At 40.7% G+C, this 23,967-nt stretch overlaps 1 protein-coding gene across 5 annotated transcripts in view; it reads right to left on the reverse strand.

Moving 5' to 3' along the window:
- Nucleotides 1-1,102: 1,102 nt before the first annotated feature.
- Nucleotides 1,103-23,967, reverse strand: part of FRMD6 (FERM domain containing 6) — a 279,964-nt gene continuing 257,099 nt past the window's right edge. For all 5 annotated transcript variants that reach the window (XM_055437443.2, XM_055437446.2, XM_055437442.2 and 2 more), the window contains 7 exons: nucleotides 21,031-21,096; nucleotides 20,128-20,196; nucleotides 17,202-17,376; nucleotides 12,272-12,607; nucleotides 11,395-11,526; nucleotides 6,061-6,152; nucleotides 1,103-4,097 (listed from right to left, as the gene is read on the reverse strand). In XM_055437443.2, coding sequence (XP_055293418.1) covers nucleotides 3,813-4,097; nucleotides 6,061-6,152; nucleotides 11,395-11,526; nucleotides 12,272-12,607; nucleotides 17,202-17,376; nucleotides 20,128-20,196; nucleotides 21,031-21,096 — 1,155 coding nt within the window. In that variant the 3' untranslated portion in view covers nucleotides 1,103-3,812. The remainder of the gene's footprint in view (nucleotides 4,098-6,060; nucleotides 6,153-11,394; nucleotides 11,527-12,271; nucleotides 12,608-17,201; nucleotides 17,377-20,127; nucleotides 20,197-21,030; nucleotides 21,097-23,967) is intronic.

The raw sequence follows: 23,967 nt of genomic DNA on the forward strand, positions 1-23,967 counted from the left end.
ATTTATCACATTACCAAAATTGTAATTTTGTCCTTCCTATTAGATTCTGAGTTTTAAGTGGGTAACATGGTGTACGCAGTAAAAAAAAAAAAGCAAAGCTTTTGGAGACAAATTTAGGTTGAAAACTTTGCTCTATCACTTACTACCTACAGGATCTTGGGTAAATTGAACCATTTCATCAGCTGCAAAATGTGGGTGACAACACCTTGAAGGGTTGTGAGGATTAGATATGTGTGTAATATCAGACACTCAGACAGTGCCCATGTATTTTCTCCTCTTGCCTCCAACTTACAATTTAGCAGCTATGCTGCAAAGTTCATGAATGACACCCCACTTGAAAGTTTGCTTTTGTACTGTTTGTTTCAAAAGATCAGTGGCTCAACTCTACAGAAATTAAATGTTTGTTAGAAGATCTGAGAACCCTACTCTCTCCCACCCTAGTCATCAGGGGCATATTATACCCATTACTGTATTTAATCCGCAACAGTCCTTTGAATTATTCCTGTTTTATAGCCAAGAAAGCTGGAGCAAAGACAAGACACTGGATTCTCCTTTAGGAGGTGAGCCAGGCTTTACAGAATCCTGTCTATTGACTCTAAGCTCTGGGCTCTATGCCATGCTACCCTCACATTCAATCTGTGAATGCATGCTTTTAAATGCAACCACTCATTTTTCTGAAACTAGAACACTTCAATAATAACTGCTGAATGGGCAAAAGTTAATGTAGTTATTTTAAAAAAATGAAAATAAAGAAGTAGAGACCTTTATGCCCCACACTTTGGGACTGAATAGTGGCTGACTGCCACACCCTCGAGCCTCTCGGAGCCTTGTTTCCTTCATATCTAACTTGAGAAGAAAACAGTACCTGCCTCAAGGGAATACGAGGATCCAATAGTTAACACATGAGCTTCTGACACACATGGAGCAGGCTCTGGCACACAGAGGGGCTTGGCATCAGCTATGAGCATCAACACAAGGGCTACTTTGCTCAGAATTCTATCAGGTTGTCCTTAAACGTGTTCTATTATAGGAAAGAAGAACATAAAGAGAACAGTCACTCTTACATCATGGAGAACTCTAATAATAATTTTTAAGAAGGCACTTCAAAGACAAATAAAAAGTAACTTTATTGACTGCTAATCTTACCATGAAATCCTTATAAGAATAATTACAAAATAATGCAGTTTTTTTAAACACACTTTTGGTATCATCTTAACATGATGATCCTTTCACAGAAAGGATTATTTACAGTTTATGCAGATATAAAGTTCATTGTTGCAAATACAAATGCAGACGTGTAGAGGCAATATATACCAAACTGGTATATTGACTAGCAATGGATATTAACAAATGCAGAATAAATATCAGGTTTATACTTTTCCTTTATTTTTTAAAACAATTTCCAAATACAAAAATGTAGATATTCAAAATGGATTTTCAAATACATATATATAATTCTGCCACAGTGGATCAAAAAGCAAAAATATGTCCTTAGCATGTCTCATTTTTGAAAACAGACAAGACTATTCATAAACCCAATTAGAAAGAGGGTGTGCAAAACCACTACGATGCTGGCAAAACCCTAAAGACCTGATTCTGTTTGAAGTAGAAAGAAAATAAAAGTATAAAGCATTATGTACTTAATTAAATTTATATTTTTTGATGTTTAAATAAGAAACACTAAGAGCTAAGGAAATACACCACATTTATGATCTGGGCTTTTTAGGGTCAAACTTCATCAGAATTTGTTTCTTAAGCATCTATAAGAAATGGTGGATTATTTAATGACTTACAAGTAACAGTCATTAGATGATCCTTTCATACTTTCATCCTTTTATATACAAAGATTGAGATACTTTAATACATTCTGATATCTGAAACTTTGGTTCTTTCAAACATTTGATAAAAGCAAACTAATTTCCTGACTATAGCACTCTATAGAATTTTTTACCTTTTAAAGTGTCAAGTTAAACCAAGTTGACCAGGCCTGTGTGCACCCACTGCCCTTTCATATCCACAGCGGGGAAAAGTGCGGGGCAACACAGGTAGAGCTTGTTCTCATTCTCCACATGTTATAATACTGACCCCCATCTATGGGGAACACTGTAGGTTCTGCTGTACCCTAAGACTATTTCTTTGTTACCTGAAAACTTAATTTTGTATAAAAATATGACTGTTTCTTTAGAAAATAATATAGTTTTTTTTTAATAAAACTTGGTAGATAGAAAAAATGGTATATCAAAATATGGTAAACAAATGTTGTAAATATATGAAATCATTAAAAACATCTCGTAGAAAGACATTGTGCTAAAGTACTTTCCCGAAGTGCGAGCAACACTGTTACCGTACATCTGAAGGTGAGTAAGTTCACTCTCCTGACTTGATTTTATTATATATCCTAACAGCAGTGGCAGTAACTGTCCTAAAAATGGCCTTTTCTCAAACACTAACACTTTCTGTATACGTCAGAGTTAATGAAAAAGACATCCTCGGGATTGGTGGTTTTCAATCCTATTACATACTAGCTCCATCTGGAAACTTCAAAAGAAAAGGCGATTTTCACCTGGGTCTCACCACAAGACACTGATTTAATTCATCTGAGGTGGTACCCAGACACTGTTAGTTTTTTCAAAGCTCCCCAGATAATTCCATGATGCAACCAGGGTTAAGAACGATGGCAAAAGACACATGAGAAAATAGTCGTTCTTAACTGTGTATCTATCAACTGATTGTCTGCAGGCATCATTCATTCAGTGACACCAAACATCATCATCCTCTGCACCAAACAAGAAAGACCACGTACGTAAGATAGACATGGGAGCTGTCTTTCATAGATGAAAAGGTGGTAAGCTTCAGACACAAATAAACACACAATCTTATGTATTTATATATGTATAACATATATGTATAGTTGGGGTATTTTGGTTAAGCAGAAACCAACATTACCATAATTTATTCTTGATTAAAAAAAAAACAAACCACCAAGTATAAACATATTCTAAGACATTTCTACAGTTGTAACAGAAACTGGTTTTGGAAACTCCACAAAATTCATTATGGCATGAACACAACTGATCTGTTACTTGGACAAGGGACTCGGCTTAATCCTAGAGCTTTCTGGAAGAGCAGGAGGAGGACGTGGCACTGACCAGCGTGAAGCAGTCACAGGCCTCACCGCACCATCTTTTGGTTATTACTTGATTCACATCTTGTAGACCTTGGGCTGCACTTCTATGATGACGCATCTTTGGCATGCTGGAACCACTTGATTTGACCGCTTCATTCCTGTTCACTTTGGGACAGCCCCAGCGGGGTGGCAATGGATGGGCAACTGTCTCTTTCTTAAAAAGATGAGAGCCTCTTCTCTCTCTCTCCTCCCTCAAACCACCAGCATTTCATGAGGGAGTGGTAGAAAAAAACACAAGCAAACAAAGAAACACAACAACATTTTTCACATGATAAAAAAAAAGTGATGTTACACGTAATTGAACTGGAAAACAAAACAATGAACACACACACTGCAGTCTGATATCCTGAAGGTTTGGTAACTAGTAAAGCACATTTCCTTTCAAAGGATCAGTGAACTTCCGGGCACTTGTCTTGCTGTACATTCTCTGTAGTCCTCTTCCTCCTGTGTAATACTTAAAGTGCAACTGTCCCACGGCTTTTATTTCCATCACAACTATTATAAAGAAAGACATATGTCTGGGATGAAGAAAATATGGCACAAGTAATAGGTAAAGAAAGAACCCATGGCTTTCACAGCCTCTAGCAAGCAGCAGGCTGTTTTGACAGCTGCACGCAGAGGTCCTTTAAACAACAAACTCTGGAACTTCATCGTGGGTGAGATCCAGAGAGAAGTATTTGCTGGTTCTTTTGACTGGAAAAGCATCTTGGATGTTGACACACTGCTGAGCCAAGCAGCTGCTGCAGTAGAGGCCTTCCTCATCCAGTTCGTGGCCACACCCGAAGGTGTAACTCTGAGCAGTGTCCTGACACAGTCCTGCAATGCGCAAGAAGTCCTTCTGGTACAGTCTGATGTCATCAAGGCTCAAGCTATGTCGATCGGTGGAGGTCTTTGGTTTTCGACATATAGTCTACAAGACAAGGGAAGGTTGAAACGACTTTAAGAGTATAGACTAATGTGAAAGTTCAGCACTCTGTACCCTGCACAGAGAAAAGCTGTCAAATCAGAAAATGTTAGGGAATCCTTAGCTGTTAGAGGGTGGCTTCCAATCTGTGGTTTCTGGACCCTGAAGCCCTGTGAGGAAAAAATGCTGCTACCACCAATAATAATAGCTAACATTTCCTGAGCCATTATTATGTGCTAGGCCCTAGGAACTCAATGATCTTCCCCACCCACTCCCTAGAAGAATAACCTAAGGCTCAGAGAAGTCAATGCAACCTGAATCCAACTGTCTCCAGCATCTCAGAAACCAAGCAGTTCTCCTAAAATCAGGTTGTAGAGGTAAAGGTACTGTTTCTTTGCTTTTCCATGAGGATATGGCATTTCAGCATAGCAACACTCTTGTGCTGAGGTCTGTTATTCTTTTAATACGAGATGGGAAAACAAACCAATTATTATGCAAGAAACACGATTAAAAACACTATTTTTTTAAAAAGCTAGAATTCTTGGGTAGAAGAATAACATGAAGTGTTCTTGGTGTACAAAAGGTTGGGAGGCAGCCCCAGGATGAAGAGGTGGCTCCTAAATAGTGCAAGAGGCTGCACTCTGCCAAATGCTGCACACAGCAGGTTACAGACTTTCCAAACTCATTATTCCAAGAGGTGGTACTGGCTGAAAATATAAGCAGGTTAAAAAATGGCTCCAGTAATTATATGCATAGAAAATCCTTAATGGGTTACTTATGGAAATACGCCTTTACAACTCTAACCTACTTTTTCTACTGAGGCCAGCCTTGTGAGAATAAGATACAACTTTTGCTACCAGCAGAAGAGAACAGAGTCTGAGCCCAACAACATTTTACTTGGAATTGCCATATCTGAGAGCTCCCTAAAGGTGATGATCCTCATACTGATGGTGTCTTCTGAGGATCCACTAAAACTTTCACACAGAATTCATCAGGTCATCGCCACAAAGCGTCAAAGCAGGCACCCATCTCCCCATCTCATGGGTGTCGAGTCTGATGCTTAGCTGTGCCCCACAAATGTTCATGTACAGTAAGAGCAAACACTGAGTGACAGGGGTCAGGAGCAAACTGAGGCAGTTTGACCCTGGAGCTTGTACTCCTAATCATCGTGCTACATGTACAGCTGTAAATACCACTCACTGGAAGTGCTAGAAGAACATTTCATAAAATGTCACTTTCATATTATGGCTACTGAAATGGAAGGGAAAAAAAAAAGACAAAAGTGAATAAGGGAAGAAAGAGAGAAAAATGTAGAAGGCAAAGACTGCCAGAAGATAAGAGAAAGAAAAAAGAAGGAAGAAAATAGAGTGAAGAAAACAAGAGACCCACAGAGCACCCAAGACAGACGGCACATAAGGAGAGAGAAAGAGAGTGCTCAGAAGTCAGAGGTGAGTATCGGTAGTAGATTCCATCCAAATCCTGCAGCAGTGAGTTTCAGAGTATTTTAGTTTGTCTGTATCTTCTGATAGCTTAATCGTCTAACCAGTGATTATGGGTTATCAAATACTCTAGCTTAGCACAATTTGAAAATTCAAACTGAATGGAATAATTAAGAGTGTGGAAACACTTCTGTCACAACATACCTGACAAGAAAATTACTCTCCCAGTTGTTGAGATCAACACACACACACACCTAAACCTAAAACCTAAAGACCAGAAGCTTCTCACCCATAGGAAGTATGAAACAAAGTACACAGTTCATCCAAATAAAAATCCCACTCAAAGAGAAATGGAACTAGCAAATAAATGGAAATAAATTCAGACTAAAACTAGAAAGTATGTATCTACTAGGAATCATTTCCTGAAGGTTTTAAATTTCTGCTCATTTACATAATTATAAATGTAAGCCCCTATTTAAAGCTGTCTATAACTTCAGCTCCTGATTTAAGTTTTTCAACTCCTCCCGTACCTGTGGAAGAGAATCGGTGCTCTGGCCACGCAGTTTGACTACCGTTTCTGAGGAGCTGGAGGTGGAAGAACCGATTTCTTTCACAATCAATCCTAAAGTAAAACACAGAGGAAAAACCAGTGAAGACCTCAAATTATTTATCCTTCTTGCCACACACCTGACATTTACTACTGTGTGCTTGTGCTCAGTCACTTCAGTCATGTCTGACTCTCTGACCCTATGGACCGCAGCCTGCCAGGCTCCCCTGTCCATGGGGGTTCTTCAGGCAAGAATACTGGAGTGGGTTGCCATGCCCTTCTCCAGGGGATCTTCCTGACCCAGGGATTGAACCGGGTCTTCTGCGTCTTCTGCAATGTAGGCAGATTCCTTACCGCTGAGCGACCCTACTACCAAGAACTAAAGTGTAAATATTAGTCAGTGCTGATGAATCTCCCTGTGGCCCTTTGGTGGCTGACGACAGGCATGGATCACAACCACTCCTTGTGTTGCAGGGAGTGGTGAGTTCCATGAGGGGTTAGAGCATAGCATGCAGGTTAAAAACTGCATTCTCTAAAACAAACTTCTAATTAAGCTGTTTAGGATGCGGTTAGAAACAAAAACAAAGGCTGAAGGTGAAAGTGGTTTCTTTACTAAATCGCTAAAGCTCCCCTACTCACCATACAACACTGACTTTGAATATAACTCTCTGAACAGTGACACAGCCCCTAGGTTTGGTTCTACTTAAATGAGCAGTGGGTAAACGGGTGGGAACTGGGTCCAGGCAAGTAAGGACCTGTGTGTCTTACAAATGGGGTTGAGCACAGCACCCTTCCAACTGAAGAGCAAACGCCCACAAAGGGCAAGGTCCAGGGCCTATGTCTGGGAAGACAGGGCCATGGCACAGGCCTCCTGCATCAGGTTTTACTGGCCTGACACCAAAAATGGGAGGCTACAGTGAGAAGTCAGCTCTGGACCTCTTAGATCACCAGAGCCCCTTGTCACTGAGGGCTCAGGGGGCCTGACAGTATTTTGGAAACAGAAACCCAGGGCTAAAACTTTCCTAAGGGACTGTGGTATAGGAATAAACCATCCAGAAAAAATGTTTAAGGAGGTAAAACTGTCAACAAGAACTGGTGATGTAAGTAAAGACCACTCATGTTTCTTGCAAACAGATGGAGTAAGTGAAGGTCAAGTCCCAGAGCCTTAAGACTAAATGGCTTAAGTACATTTTCACCCGATAAAAAAAAGAACCTTGAGTAAGTAATATGATTTTTATTAAGCCACTGCTAGTAATCCATAGAAATGACTTTTTGTATTCTATCTCTTTAAAAGGGTCTCATGATAATTCAGTGTCTGGCATGTATTAAGTGTTTGATATTTAGTTCAATTAAAAAATGATATACACCTGGGAAATAACTATTTCCCAAATATCCTGAAAAATGATTATTATGGGTGTGATTTCAGATTAGACGCTGTGACCTAATGTAGAACTTAATGCTCCTGTAATGCATTTTTGCTTCTGTACTTTGCTTGCTGCTCATAAAACCAAAGTTATTCCATTTTAAGATAAGGTTGTTTTTAAGTAAAGATTCCTAAAATTGTTTTTGAAAAAAAAAAAATGATATACGTACATTCCTTGGCTTATATGTAGATAGCTTATTTTCAGGTGACACTTATGATTTTAGGGTTGGTACCAACTGCCTGAGCAGAAGATCTTTCTCTAGAAAGCTCATAATCTTTTAAAAAGCATTAAACTTAAAAAAAAATTATTTATTTACTTCTTTTTGGCTGTGCCGGGTCTTTGCTATTTTGTGCAGGGTTTCTCTAATTGTGTCGAGAGGGGGCTATCGTCTCTAATTGTGTCGAGAGGGGGCTATCGTCTCTAATTGTGTCGAGAGGGGGCTATTGTCAAGTTGTGGTGTGTGGGCTTCTCGTTGCAATAGTTTCTCTTGTTGCACAGAACAGGCTCTAGGGTGCACAGGCTTAGCTGCCCTGCGGCATGTGGGCTCTTAGTTCCCAGACCAGGGATATAACTCATGTCAATCGGTGGGTTCTTAACCACTGGACCACCAGGGAAGTCCCAGCATTAAACTTTTGAGTGAATCTTCACAGGAAGAAGATGTGGACGAGGGCACTGGTTGGCACTTGGTATGGTTCCTTTTGGATTTCCTTGTAAATGTGCCCGTGTGTGTGTGTCAGTCGTGTCTGACTCTTTGCAACCCCATGCAGTATAGCCTGCTAGGTTCCTCTGTCCATAGAATTCTTCAGGCAAGAATATTGGAATAGGTAGCCATTTCCTTCTCCAGGGGATCTTCCCAACCCAGGGACTGAACACAGGTCTCCTGGATAAACAGGCGGATTCTTTACTGTCTGAGCCATGAGGGGAGCCCAAATGTGCCCTAGGTAGGTAGATAGGTGATGTTGCTCAGTTGTGTCCGACTCTTTGCGACCCCGTGGAGTGTAGCCTACCAGGCTTCTCCGTCCATGGGATTCTCCAGGCAAGAATACTGGAGTGGGTTACCGTTTCCTTCTCCAGGAGATCTTCCTGACCCAGGGATCGAATCCGGGTCTCCTGCATTGGAGGCAGACGACTAGTTGCCTGTAAATCATCTGGTCTGAAACCCAGAACCAGCACTAGAAAACTCAGCATCAAGCCTGATGATCAGAACATTGAACCAGCTCCTGCCAACTTCCACAAGAATGAAGGATAGAGCAGTACACTACATCACCACTCAATCTTAGCTCTGTGTTTTTAAAACAATGTTTAAAGGCTCAGATTATAGAGATTTTGGCAAACTAGGATGATGCAAGGAAGAAAATAAAAACATCCATAACCCCATCATCCAGTGAAAGGCTACTAATATTTTTATCATATATGTATAAACATTTTTATACTTTGAGATCATGCTACTTAAACAATTTATACTGTTTTTCTTACCCATATTTCTTACATTATTAAGTATCCTCTGAAAGAAAATCTCTTTAATGAATGGCTATATAATATTCCATCACTTCATGGGAAATAGATGGAAAAACAGTGGAAACAGTGTCAGACTTTATTTTTTTGGGCTCCAAAATCACTGCAGATGCTGATTGCAGCCATGAAATTAAAAGACGCTTGCTCCTTGGAAGGAAAGTTATGACCAACCTTGATAGTATATTAAAAAGCAGAGACATTACTTTGCCAACCAAGGTCCGTCTAGTCAAGGCTATGGTTTTTCCCGTGGTCATGTATGGATGTGAGAGTTGGACTGTGAAGAAGGCTGATTGCCGAAGAATCGATGCTTTTGAACTGTGGTGTTGGAGAAGACTCTTGAGAGTCCCTTATACTGCAAGGAGATCCAACCAGTCCATTCTAAAGGAGATCAATCCTAGATGTTCATTGGAGGGACTGATGCTAAAGCTGAAACTGCAATACTTTGGCCACCTCATGCGACGAGTTGACTCACTGGAAAAGACTCTGATGCTGGGAAAGGTTGGGGGCGGGAGGAGAAGGGGACGACGGAGAATGAGATGGCTGGATGGCATCACCGACTCTGTGGACATGAGTTTGAGTGTACTCCGGGAGTTGGTGATGGACAGGGAGGCCTGGCGTGCTGTGATTCATGGGGTCGCGGAGAGTTGGACACGACTGAGCAACTGATCTGATCTAATATTCCACTTTCATGAACAGAACATAACTTTACTCACTGTTAAACATTAGTTTCTTTTTTCTTTTTGCTATTATATTTGGCATTTCAATTCACATTTTTTATATATAAATCTTTTCAAAAGCCAACTTTTTGTTTAAATTTTAAACAAATTTAATTTCTATTTAAAATTACAAAATTAATTTATAAAAATCAAACAGAAATTAAAAAATAGAAAGTAAAAGTCTGCTTGCCTCATTTCCCCTTCCCAGAGGCCCACTTTAGACAATTTTCTTTACACAAATACAAATACACAGTGAGTGATGACATGCTCTCTATACAGCTATAATGTGTGTATATATATTAAAACATATTTGTAAGGAAAAAATTCAACATAATAAAGTAAATGGACAAAAAGGGGTAAAGTTTGGTACAAGAACTCTGAGCATGACTAGAGCAATCAGCCTCTTGGGTCTTTGTTGCTCAGAGTGATTCTCAGAAATCATGGGCAGGGCTGTTTCTGGCTAAGCTTCTGAAGGCCATGGTTCTGCTAGGTTAGCAAGTGGAATTCTGCCATCAAAGGTTCCTCTTACTCTTTAGAGAACTGCCAGAATGACAAAGACTGTGTCTGCTAACTTTTGCATCACTAATTCCCTGCCCCTGATGCATGGCAAAGGCTCACAATCAGAGGTTGTGGGTCATGACAGGGCAATGCCAGGTCACTCCAGTCGAAGGTGGATCTCTCACTCAAGCAGTGCTTTCAGTGGCGACACTTAGCACTGAAGTCATTTCGACAGTGCGGGCTCCTAAGGCATTTTCTTTAAAGAACAGAGACTAATTCATGACATGTGACAAAAGCAATTACAAGTCTGAGTTTTTTTTTAAAAATAAAACTTGTTTTTAAGATGCCAACTTTGAGAGAAATATATGTATTATTATATAACTCTATAAAAGGTTTACAGTGAATACATTTAAAGATGTCATCAAATACAGAATTTAAGAGATTTTTTTTCTGCCAACACTTTTTCTCCAGATTCCTACACCCTATATGATATAGTGTGTGTGTGTGTGTGTATATGTGTGTGTGTATCAGTTGTGTCCAACTCTTTTGTGACCCCCTTAGACTGAAGCCCGCCAGGCTCCTCTGTCCATGAGATTTCCCAGGTAAGAGTAATGGAGTGGGTTGCTATTTCCTCTTCCAGGGGATCTTCCTGACCCATGGATCGGACCCACAACTCTTACGTCTCCTTCATTGGCAGGCAGATTCTTTACCAACTGTGCCACTTGGGAAGTCCATATAATATAGTATGGGGGGAAACAAAACAAAGTAAACCTGAAGACTTGACTGCTGTTTTTAGCCACACAGCATTTGGCCCCTCTAATACATGGGTTTTCTTGTCTATGGAAAGGAGGAGGCCAGTTTGAAGGGTCTCCAAGCCTCTTAACAGATAAATCACGTAACTCTGATTATCATTTAAAAGAGCAAAGAGAGAGAGATAAAACCCAATTACACAGCTTTGTCCAAAGCACGAGGCAGGGGATGCTAATCCAACACTGAGTGCTTACCCAGCTTCCTTTTCCTTTTCCTCCACAGAAGGCACTCTACCCCACAGTCTGTGACACTGACGTGGAGCCCCCAACCCACCCCCTCTATTTTCCTGGTCGCCTGCTTCCCAGTCCAGGACCACTCCCTGGGTAAGGAGAGGTCCTTTCTGCGGGAGCTCACCAGAGTGTCCGTTCAGCTTCCGTGACAGGAGCATGTCCTCTGTGATGTAGATGCACATGTCTGGGCTGACTTCCAAGGACTCTTCATTCATCTGCTCCAGGTCTCTTGGGTCATCAACCAACATCTCTATTTCTGAAGAAGGGAAAGACATTTAGTGACAGAAAGGAAATGCTCACCATTCATAGCCACACCTTGAGGGAGGTTATGCAATTATTTACATGTAAAAATAAATTTGCTAATGAGACTCCACAATAGGAAATTCCAGTGACAATTCCCGACTAGATCCTGCTTCTCTTTTTCTCAGGACTGTTGTTTTATCTACGTGTCTGCTAACGCCATGATCTGACTATCAATTACTCTTTCTCTTTAAGAAAAACTGTACTAGCATGCTGTGATGACAAAGGGCCTGCTGAGGCTGATGGGTCGTTTGGCTCATGCCAAAGCAGACTGTTGACAAAGACAGAATGAATAGTGCATGAAGCTCTCCGTCTCCCACATCTGCCATCTCTTGGAGCATTTAACAACGAGATTTGAGATCCACATGAATTCTATAGTAAGCATACATATGTTTTTCAGTTTTCCTCAATGAAGTTAGTATATCTTTTTCCCAAACCTGAATGCTACAGCAATTATTTGAAACAGAAAAACAATAAAAAAGATGCACCCAAATGCTGATACAGGCTATAGATCTCATCTTATCTCCTTAACCCAGGGTGAAGCAGCCAATGCTGTGTTGCCCTCTTCTCTATTACGATATCATACGTCCCATATAATCCTATGGGACCAATACTGGGGAAAGCACTGGGAGAGAAAAAGCAGAAGGGGCCCTGACAATGGGTCAGCACCGTTAGCTTGGAGGGCCTGGGGGGCAGGTTACCATCATCCTGTGAATCCTCCTCCAGCCGGTCCTTGCCGCCACTCTCCACCCCGGAGGTGTGGGAGCTGCCGTGGCTGGTCATGGAGCTGCAGGTTTTCAGTTTGCGGTGGATGGCACTGCCAGGGTAGGCGTCCTCGGGGCCTGCATCCCGGGCCTTGGTGTCGGCCTCGATGCCCGAGGTGTGGGAGCTGCTGTGGCTGGCGGTTGAGTGACGTGACAGGCGCTTGTGCTTCATGCTGCCAGCGCTGCTCCCGCTGGCCCGCGACCGCTTCTCCAGCTGGTCCATGTCGAGGTCCAGGTTGTCGCTGATGTAAGACTCCCGGTACTGCTTCTTCTCTGTGTGGTGAGGAACACAGCTCATCACTACAGTCAACCAAGGCAGGAGGAATGGATGCTTAGCCCAGGGCAGCCATCAGGCCACGAACAAGTACAATTTCACATTCAGAAGTGAGTGACTGGAAAATGCTGATAATTCTGATATGAACTCTATGTAAGAAGACTGCAAAATGAATAAACCCAGTACAATGGATCTGAGGCAGGTATTCTACTACTCGAAGAGTTTTAAAGTTTCAAACACTGCAGAAGAATGCTACTCAATGTAGATGATAAGACCACTTCTTGTCTGAAAACTGTTATTTGTCCACAACGGAATAAGTTTAGGAATTGAGAATAAACATTTAGAAACTTTCAGAGCGATCTGATATTGCCAGGACATCCACTAATGAGACTTTGAACTTTGAAAAATATCAGTGCATGGTGGATTAGAAGTTTTTAAAAATCTGGTTCTTCCCCACAGATAATTTCAGAAACTCTGCTACAGAAATGATTTCGTAAGTACACTTACGCTAACTGCCTTTCATTTGATTTGTTCATCTGTTCAGTTTGATCCACTGTTAGCTTAGCTCTAACTGTTGAAGACAATTTAAAACAATTTTTCTGAGAATTTCTTTTAAAAAATTCCAGAACTGAGATTTTCACGGATTAAGATTGCTTTTCTCCATTTAGGCTGAACCGTCTAGTCAAGGCTATGGTTTTTCCCGTGGTCATGTATGGATGTGAGAGTTGGACTGTGAAGAAAGCTGATCGCCGAAGAATTGATGCTTTTGAACTGTGGTGTTGGAGAAGACTCTTGAGAGTCCCTTGGACTGCAAGGAGATCCAACCAGTTCATTCTAAAGGAGATCAATCCTCGGTGTTCATTGGAAGGACTGATGCTAAAGCTGAAACTCCAATACTTTGGCCACCTCATGAGACGAGTTGACTCACTGGAAAAGAGTCTGATGCTGGGCGGGACTGGGGGTGGGAGGAGACGGGGACGACAGAGAATGAGATGGCTGGATGGCATCACCGACTCGATGGACATGAGTTTGAGTGAACTCCGGGAGTTGGTGATGGACAGGGAGGCCTGGCGTGCTGCGATTCATGGGGTCACAAACAGTCGGACACGACTGAGCGACTGAACTGAACTGAACTGAATGAGACTTCACGATCTATTAAGAAAACATAGTAATCACTCTGGTTTGATGATTTATATCCACATAGCCTCTGACTGATAAAACTGTTATTTAACAAGTTGGTGCAGATCTTTAATGCAGACAAAGACACAATCCTGGAAAGTCCCTCTTATCAAATGCTAAACTAACCATTACATAAAGGTACAAACTTACAACTGGGCTACAGGTATACAACTGATACAAACACACTATTTTTGTGCTTGAGGTCAGAAATTTAAAACAAAGAAAGAGCGTTGTATTTTTAATACTGATGAGAAATAACACATCAGAACAATGTTAAAAAAGAAGAGTGCACTTGGGGAATGTTGAATTGATACTATTTCAGAACGTAAACCAGACTATTTGGGTTCTCAAGGGTCTGCTAATGGATTTGTCTCGTCTCTTGGTTAAGTAAAAATACCTGTACTCTTGATGTCTGAATCCAGCCTGAAGTATAATCACCACAGGCTTCCCCAGAGAAGAGAGGAACATCAGCAGAAAGAGAAGATATGCACTCCAGGATGCAAAATGGCAACAGTACTTGGAGATGATCGTGTGTACATTTCTGGGCTCCAGCCTATTCATGTTACTTCTAAGGACTCAAGCTGAAGCAAAGAGGTGTGTGTAGCCATACTCACAGTGAGGCAGAATGGAACCAGACATCAGGGCCTAACCACACATCACTGCTACAAAAGTACATCCATCTACAGCCTGTCTTTTTAGGGCTAGGCTGGGTTCTAATTAGTCCTATTTTCTAAGTCAGCAGGAGTTGAGATGAAGAGCTAAAAGGGGTTTGCAAAATTCCCATATGCTTTCTATTTGTTGCAGTTTCAACACAATAGGCACATGGCCCTTGGAAGGGTAAAAAATTAAAAAAAAATAAAAAAGTCTTAAGCCCTAAGACAACCGATAACAGTGGCTCTAATAATTAAAAAAAACTTTTCTATATCTTTAAAAATAGCCCTTTTACTCCCAAATTTCTGGGGATTTGGAGTTAACTAGTTATTCTATACTCACACACATAGTCACTAGAAAACAAGTACTTTGCCAACTTGTCTTCTATCTAATAAGAGCCTAGCCTGAATTACTTCCTGTCAACATGTCAGCACAGCCTTGGTGTTCCACGTGCTGGCTTCTACTCCGGTCACTGTGCATTTCATCTCTTAGACCTTCTGCAAACATTTAAGAAGTTTCACACCAATCAGTTACAAAATGAGGGAAATGCTGAAATAATTTTGCAATGTATTCTAAGAAATACAAAATGCAACCGCTCACCCCCTAGTAATCACTGGTGTCAACAATGCAAATCATCTGTTGTAAGAGCCCACAGAACACCAAACTTTTCGTGTTATTTTGGACCATAATGCAAGTCAATGCAATCTCTTGACATAAAACCCAAGAATAAGCCCTAGCTATTCAGTAAAACAGAGTTGAAAAAAGATTTTAATGACAGAAAGCATTTTTTATCCATCTCTTTTAACAATAGGATTCTTGTGATCATTTTTACTATAAAATGCAAAAACAGTGTTTCAGACAAGGTGATACTAGATGATATCGAATTAAGAAAAATAAAGATTCTTTTCATGCTGTGATTTTGGCTAATGTTAACAGCTTTTTTTTGTTTGTTTAAAATGTTGCAGTCCTTAAGTGTGGGTGAAAATAACTGAATTCAGGCCAAGGTTAATCCAAAGGAGTTTAGTTTCAGGTTTTCTTCAGATCTGGAGGGATTTCTAAGCAGAAGAAAGATGCGGAAGAAAAAAAAATGTATCTGCAAAATGTATCTACACACACCCACATCAAAGATCCAATCTGCATCACTGTCATTCTCGCTGCCCCATTCACATAAGCCCTCACGTGCACTTGGTACTACACCTGATAACAGACAAGGCCCTCCCCTCTTAAGAACTCAACATTCTTTGTAATTTTTCTTTAGAACCTATAGGGGAGGTTCATTAATTCTTTCAGGGTCCAAGGGGCTCACATTACAGTCACCTAAACAAGAATTTACTAAAATGCTGTGGGCAGAGAGCTGCTGGAATAAATGAATTTCCCAAAGTTGCGAGTTGGCCATTCAGGAATGAAGCCAACTTGGCAAATGATGGGCTCTGCACCTAAGTCACCTATTCTCACAAGTTTTCCTGGCGCTTCTGCCCATTTAAATTCCTAATCTTCATGTCAGCGTCAGACAGATACATGCATTTGTTATACTGATGAGTCATCATGGGGAAGAACTGGCAGTCTGGCAGCAGGGGAAGCCAATACACTAGACAGTGAGACTAACTCTCTCCAAAGACAAATGAGTTTGGTGGCAGACGGTGGAAAACAATTCATGTTCTAATTGTTACTTAAATTACAAAGGCATCTCCAAACTGGGCCTTATTTAAATTGAGAGGCAGCTTTTGAGAAACATCCATCAGATTGTGTTTAAACCTCTATAAGGATTTTTGTTTGTTAAGAGAGGACAGGTACTTGTCTTGTTTCTATAGGAAAAGTGAGGTCTGAGAGGTCGAAATGTGTTTCTGATAAGGACCTAAGTTAATATGAATCTGAATCCTAATTCATGCAAATACCCCAAATCAAATCCAATCAAATTACCAACAGTTACTATAACATGAGTTTGCAAAAAAATTGAAGACATTGAAAGACCAAATATGCAAAGCAGCATTTTGGGGTTTGAAACTGGAGTGTGCTGTACAGAGTAACCACAGGAGATAAAGAGCTAACCATCAGGTTAATACTGTGAAGTTGAAGTCTATTGTTAGAAGCCTCCACCTTGTCTTCCTCTCCTCACCAAGATTTGCCATTCTCATGGCTCAGAACTCTGAAGCCCCAAATGCACTGCTCTATTCTGTGTCTCAGCAAACCGCCCCCGCTCCCCGATAGGACAGGCTAACAAGATTCTCAACTGTAAACTTTTCTCTCCTTTGTTGGTTTTTCTTGCTGAGTCAGACAAGGGGCTTCCAAGTTGTCAACAAGAGGCTGGAGATATTCTGTGGCCACCTTTACTGTCACTCTAACATAAGGAATAATCACACTGCAAGGCATTTCAGAGAGCCTGTGGATAACAGCCCCAAGGTGGACCAGCGTATAAACAAAGCTCTGAGATGCAGATAAAAGCTGGCAAGCAGATAAACCTTAGCCTGTGCTTCCACATAGTGGTTTTCCAGACTTTCAAGTTGAGTGCAGGGAAACTTTAAAGAGACTGTTAGCTAGGACAGTTAAACAGCAGGGATAATCTCAGATATGCTGACCAGGCTGTGGGTGGGCCTTCCAGGACTGCTGAGACGGAAAAAGCAATGCTGCTGGGAACCTGGAGAGGCTGGGGGTCCTCAGGTCCCACTCTTCAGGAGACTAAAGCCCCAGTTCTTGGCAGCTGTAGAGTAAGGGGCCATGGGTGGCGAAAGTACCACCTGCTTCCCGCCCAAGATCTTGCGATACCTTCGTTTTCCTCCAGCTTCCGGATGTGGCGCAGAACGGGCTGCAGGTTCATGTAGAGGCGATGGCTGTTGCTCAGGAGCTGCAGAAGGTGTCTGGAGCGCATGGGGCACCCCGTGTAGTAGATGAGCTTCCTGGCAGAAGGCAAGCCATCTGGGAGAATCTCAAACTTCTTACCCTGTGGAGGGAAAGAACAAGTCAGGAAGACAAGTCGCTGATGTGTCAAGGTCCACTTTCTTTCCTAGTAAGTAAGGAAAACTACAGACTCAGAAATAGATGCTTAAGTCTCCATCCAAAGTTCCCTGAGGGGTACATTATTGTCTTCCCTTTCAAAAACATCACAGGATAGAGGATTACCAAAAATTCAGGGAAGTGCCAAGCCAGGGTCTTCTGGTTCCATCTGTGGTTTCTCTGGCTGGCCAGGCTATTTACGTAATGGAGATGAGAAGGGCCCATCATGAAAGCGTTCTCAAATGTAATCCCAGCACCCTAACTCAGTAAATAAGACCACAAGCTCTAAAAGAGTAATGCATTTAAATATTTGTTGAATGCTTCAGTTCAGTTCAGTCGCTCAGTTGTGTCCGACTCTTTGCGACCCCATGAATCACAGCACGCCAGGCCTCCCTGTCCATCACCAACTCCCGGAGTTCACTCAAACTCATGTCCATCAAGTCGATGATGCCACCCAGCCATCTCATTCTCTGTCGTCCCCTTCTCCTCCTGCCCCCAATCCCTCCCAGCATCAGAGTCTTTTCCAGTGAGTCAACTCGTCGCATGAGGTGGCCAAAGTATTGCAGTTTCAGCTTTAGCATCAGTCCTTCCAATGAACACCCAGGACTGATCTCCTTTAGAATGGACTGGTTGGATCTCCTTGCAGTCCAAGGGACTCTTAAGAGTCTTCTCCAACACCACAGTTCAAAAGCATCAATTCTTCGGCGATCAGCTTTCTTCACAGTCCAACTCTCACATCCATACATGACCACGGGAAAAACCATAGCCTTGACTAGACGGACCTTGGTTGGCAAAGTAATGTCTCTGCTTTTTAATATACTATCTAGGTTGGTCATAACTTTCTTTCCAAGGAGTAAGCGTCTTTTAACTTCACGGCTGCAATCAGCATCCGCAAGATGTCAAACACTTTTCTAGTTCCGGAGAAAACAGCAGTGCATATGACTAAGTCCCTACCCTCTTGTTGCTACATTCTGGTGGAAGAGATGGTAAATAAACACATAAAATAACTACAGCTTATGATAAATTATGGGGTGGAAATAAACAAGGAGTTATGATAGTAAACAATACAAGATACCTATTTGGGGGTTAGAAAAAATGAAAAGCTCTTTAGTTAGATAAAAGAGGGAATTGGAAGCCAGATGGACAGTTGGAGGGATGAGACAGGAAGGAGAAATAAGATGTGCATTGACTGTAGCCCACCAGGCTACTCTGTCCACGGAATTCTCTAGACAAGAATAGTGAAGTGGGTAGCCATTCCCTTCTCCAGGGCATCTTCCTGACCCAGGGATAGCACCCAGGTCTCCTGCACTGTGGGCAGATTCTTTACCATCTAAGCCACCAGGGAAGTCCAAGGGGGTGGTCCATTATCCCCATTGTATAAGAAAGAAACCAAGGCACAGAAATGTTAAGTGATATGCCCAGAGTCATACAGCTAGGCAGGGATGGGCTGGCTGCAAGAAGAATCACCTGGGAAGCTTGCCAAAACAGATTCCTAGTCTCTGCCCCAGATGTGCTGAATCAAAAATCTCTGGGGTGAGGCCCAGAAATCTAGACAAACTCCTCAGATGGAGGTGATGCACAACTAGATTCAGGAACCACTTGGTGCAGGACCCTTAAAAATTCAATTTCTATAAATGTATTTTATTACTACTTAACTGGAGACATGAAGGGGGCAAGTGGGTTAATAATTTTCTTATTTACAAATAGCTCCACTTCTTTCACAAAAAGCTTGAAGGAGAAAGAGCCAGTGAGGAGGAGGCAGGTCAGGCCCCATTTAATGTATGAGTAAAGTGAAATCAGATTGAACTGTGCCCAGGGAATTAAAGTCAGAAACAGGTCTTTTAACTCACAGGGCAGTGTGGGATCAGTGCCCAAATGCGATCAGGCAATAGAGCTCTTTATTTATACAGGCCATCTTCCTGCTGGAAAGAAGCATGTGTCTTAATCCTTATCTTCCTCCTCTCTTTGTGTATTTCTTCCAGTAATTTAGGAACAAAGTGAAATTATGAATTTTAATGACCACTAGAAAGACATATAATTAACTGTAATTCTTTGAACTCTTCCCCAAAATGGATACAGCCGGCAAAAGAGCGAAACAGCTGGGAAAAAACAAGAATTTGCTCTGACAAAAGAAAGTGTATTGTTCTCAATAATCTAAAAACAAAAGTACTTTTCCTTTTAAGAGTTGTAGCCCTTTTCTTATAATGATGATTTTCAACAGACAGATATTAATAGAAACTTCTTTTTATATCACTCTTTATTCTCTATTCAAGAGAAGCTAACTTCCAAAAGAACGGGCCAACCCCCAAGCTAAGAATAATTTACCCTCTGATTACAGCTTTCTGTTTCCTAATCCCTCTGCTGTACATTTTTAAAAATAATTCTGTTTGATGAATTCATCTCAAACTTGTCCCATCACATTTTTTCTGCAACTAGGGTCGAGTGGTGGAGACCAGACACACAAATTAAAATTGGTGATTTCTTTTGCTGTAAGACTCTGTGATTTTAGGTTCACTACTGAAAAAGTGGCAAGGATTATAATTACAGCACATGAGTAAGAATCTCAGAAAGCTTAACTATTTTCATCTTCAATTTTGAGAAAACATCAAGTTTTGTGCCTGAAACAATATTTTGTTTAACAAACAAAAGTCCACAAAAACAAACAGATGAGTATTTTAGTCAGTTATTTTAAACTTACCACAAACACCAACTTTCCAACATTGGTCCAAGGGAAATCATAAAGTAATTGCTTCTCTTCGTCTAAATTCTGTGGAAAGAATGATGAGCTACTTATAACTCGTATAAGTTATGCACATAGAGTTACCGAGGAAACTGACAGATGCTCTGAAATAGCTCTAACTTCTTTCCCAGAAAACTAAAATATAGTAATTAAAATCTGAAAGAGGTCCCCAACTCTCTTTAGAGACATGCAGACAGTAATTAAAAGAGAAATGATACAATTCTGCCACTTTGGGTTCCTCAGTGACTACGCTGCCTTTCAAGGTAATCTTTTCCCTTCTGGCCCATCTCTAAATTTAAATAAAAAGTCCAGAAGACTCAGGCATTCGAGAGATGAGGTAAGGCACTCAGACTTTCATAACTGGGTATTTTGCCTATACCAAAGATGAAGCACCCTTCTGTTCTCCCAGGTCTCACAGACCTCCTGTTTCCCCTGTTGATGGCGGGATGATAACACCATCCCACCTGCAGAAGGATGACAGGAGCTACTTAGTCAACAGATGAGTTTTATCAGAAAATTGTAACAGAAATTAAAATGTCTGGGTCAGACACTTTATCACAAAGTTATTTTTCTTTCCATAGTTACAGATACATGAGATGATAAAAAAGAATGCTAAAAATTAATGACACACGAAAAATGTCTAGATATTAATGATCTGTGAGTGGACTTACTGATGTCAAGGATCAGACTGTTTCACTTTGTCTATCCCACATTATCCACATCTGTGCTGGACAAATAAGAAGTAGTAACCAATCAATGGCTGGAAATAGGACCAGTGAACATAGCACAGGACCAGGCAGGCACACTGTCAGAGTTAAGAGACAGTGGATACCATCTGACACCTATTCTCCATTAACTAACCTGAAAAATCTGTATTCCCCGCATGGTCAATCCAAGGGTCAGAGAAGCTTCAATTTCCCTTTTATCCTGTAGGAATAAAATTGTATGAAAAAGTGTATCTTTCTTCTGTAAGAAACAATTCAGCATCAAAGAATGAAAGATAAATTTCAGTATAAGAAAGCTTTTTACTTAGAATAGCTTTGCCTTTCTGCATTCCTTTTTTCCTATAAGATACAAGAAAATCACGGGTACATATTAAATCAATAATGGTATTTTCTACTTTTTAAATCTTTGAGATTTCACAGTTTTAATGTTTTTACTATATTATAAACACTTTCATATCTGACAATATTCTAAATTCGTGTGTTACTGGGAACTCTGGTAAGACTATTTGCTGCTTCTACATCAAGGTCTTTTAAACCTTCTATCCTACGCTAAGTCACTTCAGTCGTATCTGACTCTTTGTGACCCTACGGACTGTAGCCCGGGATTCTCCAGGCAAGAACACCATAGTGGGTTGCCATGCCCTTCTCTGGGGGATTTTCCCTACCCAGGGATCAAACCAGTGTCTCTTATATCTCACACATTGGCAGGTGGGTTCTTTACCACTAGCGCTGCCTGGGAAGCCCCTTTTAACCTTCTATCTAACATCTTTTCTCAGATGTTAGAATCTTGAATATACTGTCATAGTTATATTCTGAGGTACAGTAGACTTTGTGTATTTAAAACTGGTTAAATCTCCCAACTCTGAAACAAAAGTTAGAAGCAAGCCTGAATAGTTAATGGGCTTCCCTACTTAGACAGCATACTAAAAAGCAGAGACATTACTTTGCCAACAAAGGTCCATCTAGTCAAAGCTATGGTTTTTCCAGTAGTCATGTATGGATGTGAGAGTTGGACTATAAAGAAAGCTGAGCACCAAAGAATTGATGCTTTTGAACTGTGGTATTGGAGAAGACTCTAGAGAGTCCCTTGGACTGCAAGGAGAGCCAACCAGTCCATCCTAAAGGAAATTAGTCCTGAATATTCACTGGAAGGACTGATGCTGAAGCTGAAACTCCAATACTTTGGCCACCTGATGTGAAGAACTGACTCATTTGAAAAGACCCTGGTGCTGGGAAAGATTGAAGGCAGGAGGAGAAGGGGACAACAGAGGATGAGATGGCTGGATGGCATCAGCGACTCAATGGGCATGAGTTTGAATAAGCCCCCGGAGTTGGGGATGGACAGGGAAGCCTGGAGTGCTGCAGTCCATGGGGTCACAGAGTCAGACATGAATGAGCAACTAAACTGAACTGAACTGAATCGTTAATACTCTCTCATGAAGACAGTTGAAAGCTATAAAGCTTTACATTATGTTAGTTTGGAAAAAGCACTTATTTTTAAGAAGTTCAATTATCACCTGCCAATATGATATACATTCAACCAGCTAAACCATAAACTGAAAAAAAAAAAATTACACCACAACAAGTATAAGGGAAAAATACTGTACTTAGCCACATCTTTTAAGCACTCATCTGTAACAAGTGGTTGTATGATGTAAAGTTCAAAATAGAAAATAAAATTGCTAAGTCACTAAAGTATTTTCAGTATGAGAATTTCTCAATAAAAAAAAAAATGAGTGTGTACAGTTCTTTATTATGTTTAGTGCCAGTTTTTGCATGATCATGGAAAGAAGTATTTTTAGAAACTGTATCCTCAGCTGGCATAGTAGATAGAGCCTATATTCACTACTGGGGCTGTTTATTTTCCCCACTAATATTCTTTACATCAAGAAAGGCACATACAGTATAGGTTTAACAGGAGAAACCAATTCATCACTATGAATTTAGGCCAATAACCCTTTCAAGGCTGTTCTGATTGCTTCCAGAAATAAGACTGTGTTCATAAAAATGCTGGTTGTGTGTGTATGAGGTATGTATCACTGGGCAAGAGGTACAGAGGTTTGTTGTTGTTGTTGTTTTAAATTTCCTATCTCCTGTCTCCATTTTATATACAGGTCTTAAATGAAGCACTTTTAATGGCAGTCACTTAATTTCTTTAAAGAATGAAAATTCTCTCCATACGGAAAAAAATATCTATCTCCACCTTAATCAGTTTGTTAGCATTATCTTGTTTTAAGGAGGCCAGAGTGATTTTTATACCAGGTAGAAGTAGCACACTTTGAGCAAATTGAAAAATTAATTTTTACATAAAAGATAAATTAGAGATATCTACTTTATCTACTAAAGGATTCTTAATAGGATTCTTTAAAATACCAAACTTCCCTAGCAAATAGAAAGCAACCAATATTTACTGAGCACTCACTAACGTGCCAGGCACGCCATCTGGCCATTTCAGATACATCATCTTGTTGAATCCTTCCTGACCTGTGACATGTACAGGATCATTCCCACTGAACAGATGCCCAGGACTGCAGCAATGGTCCCCCAGGATCCCAGCAAGAGTGAGTGCTGGTGGAGGGTTTCTAACTGATGATCTGATTCTAAAGCCATACTCTCTCCAATGTATCATTCATACTTCTAATACATCTTTAAAATATAAACTTATTGTCAAAAATGTCATTAATTTTCATTTTCTCTTCTAAGTTGAGGTGTCACAATGAACTCTCTTAAAAGAAAAACAAGAACTCAGTCTTTTAGGAATTTAACTGAAGAGATCTTGTGGAAGTCTTTGCCTTTCAAAGATGACAGGCATTAACAAAACATTTCTTGGGCATGAAAGGGGAAAAAATAACATCCTTTGCTCTCTTAAGTTTCTTGAACCAGCCAAGAAAATTACCTAGCAATACAACTGATCTATGGTCCAGTCTCTAATGGCCTAATTATGCTTATCTTACCACAAGGGTGTACCAGAGATAAAAAAAACCCTAATAATAACAAAGATAGTGGTAACAGAAACACGTTTAACTTCATACTTAATGTGTGCTGGGCACTGTTTTAAGCACTTTTTACCCAC

This window comes from Moschus berezovskii, chromosome 9, assembly GCF_049115385.1.
Source record: "Moschus berezovskii isolate FMDL1 chromosome 9, NW_MosBer_1.0, whole genome shotgun sequence".
Lineage (NCBI taxonomy): Eukaryota > Metazoa > Chordata > Mammalia > Artiodactyla > Moschidae > Moschus > Moschus berezovskii.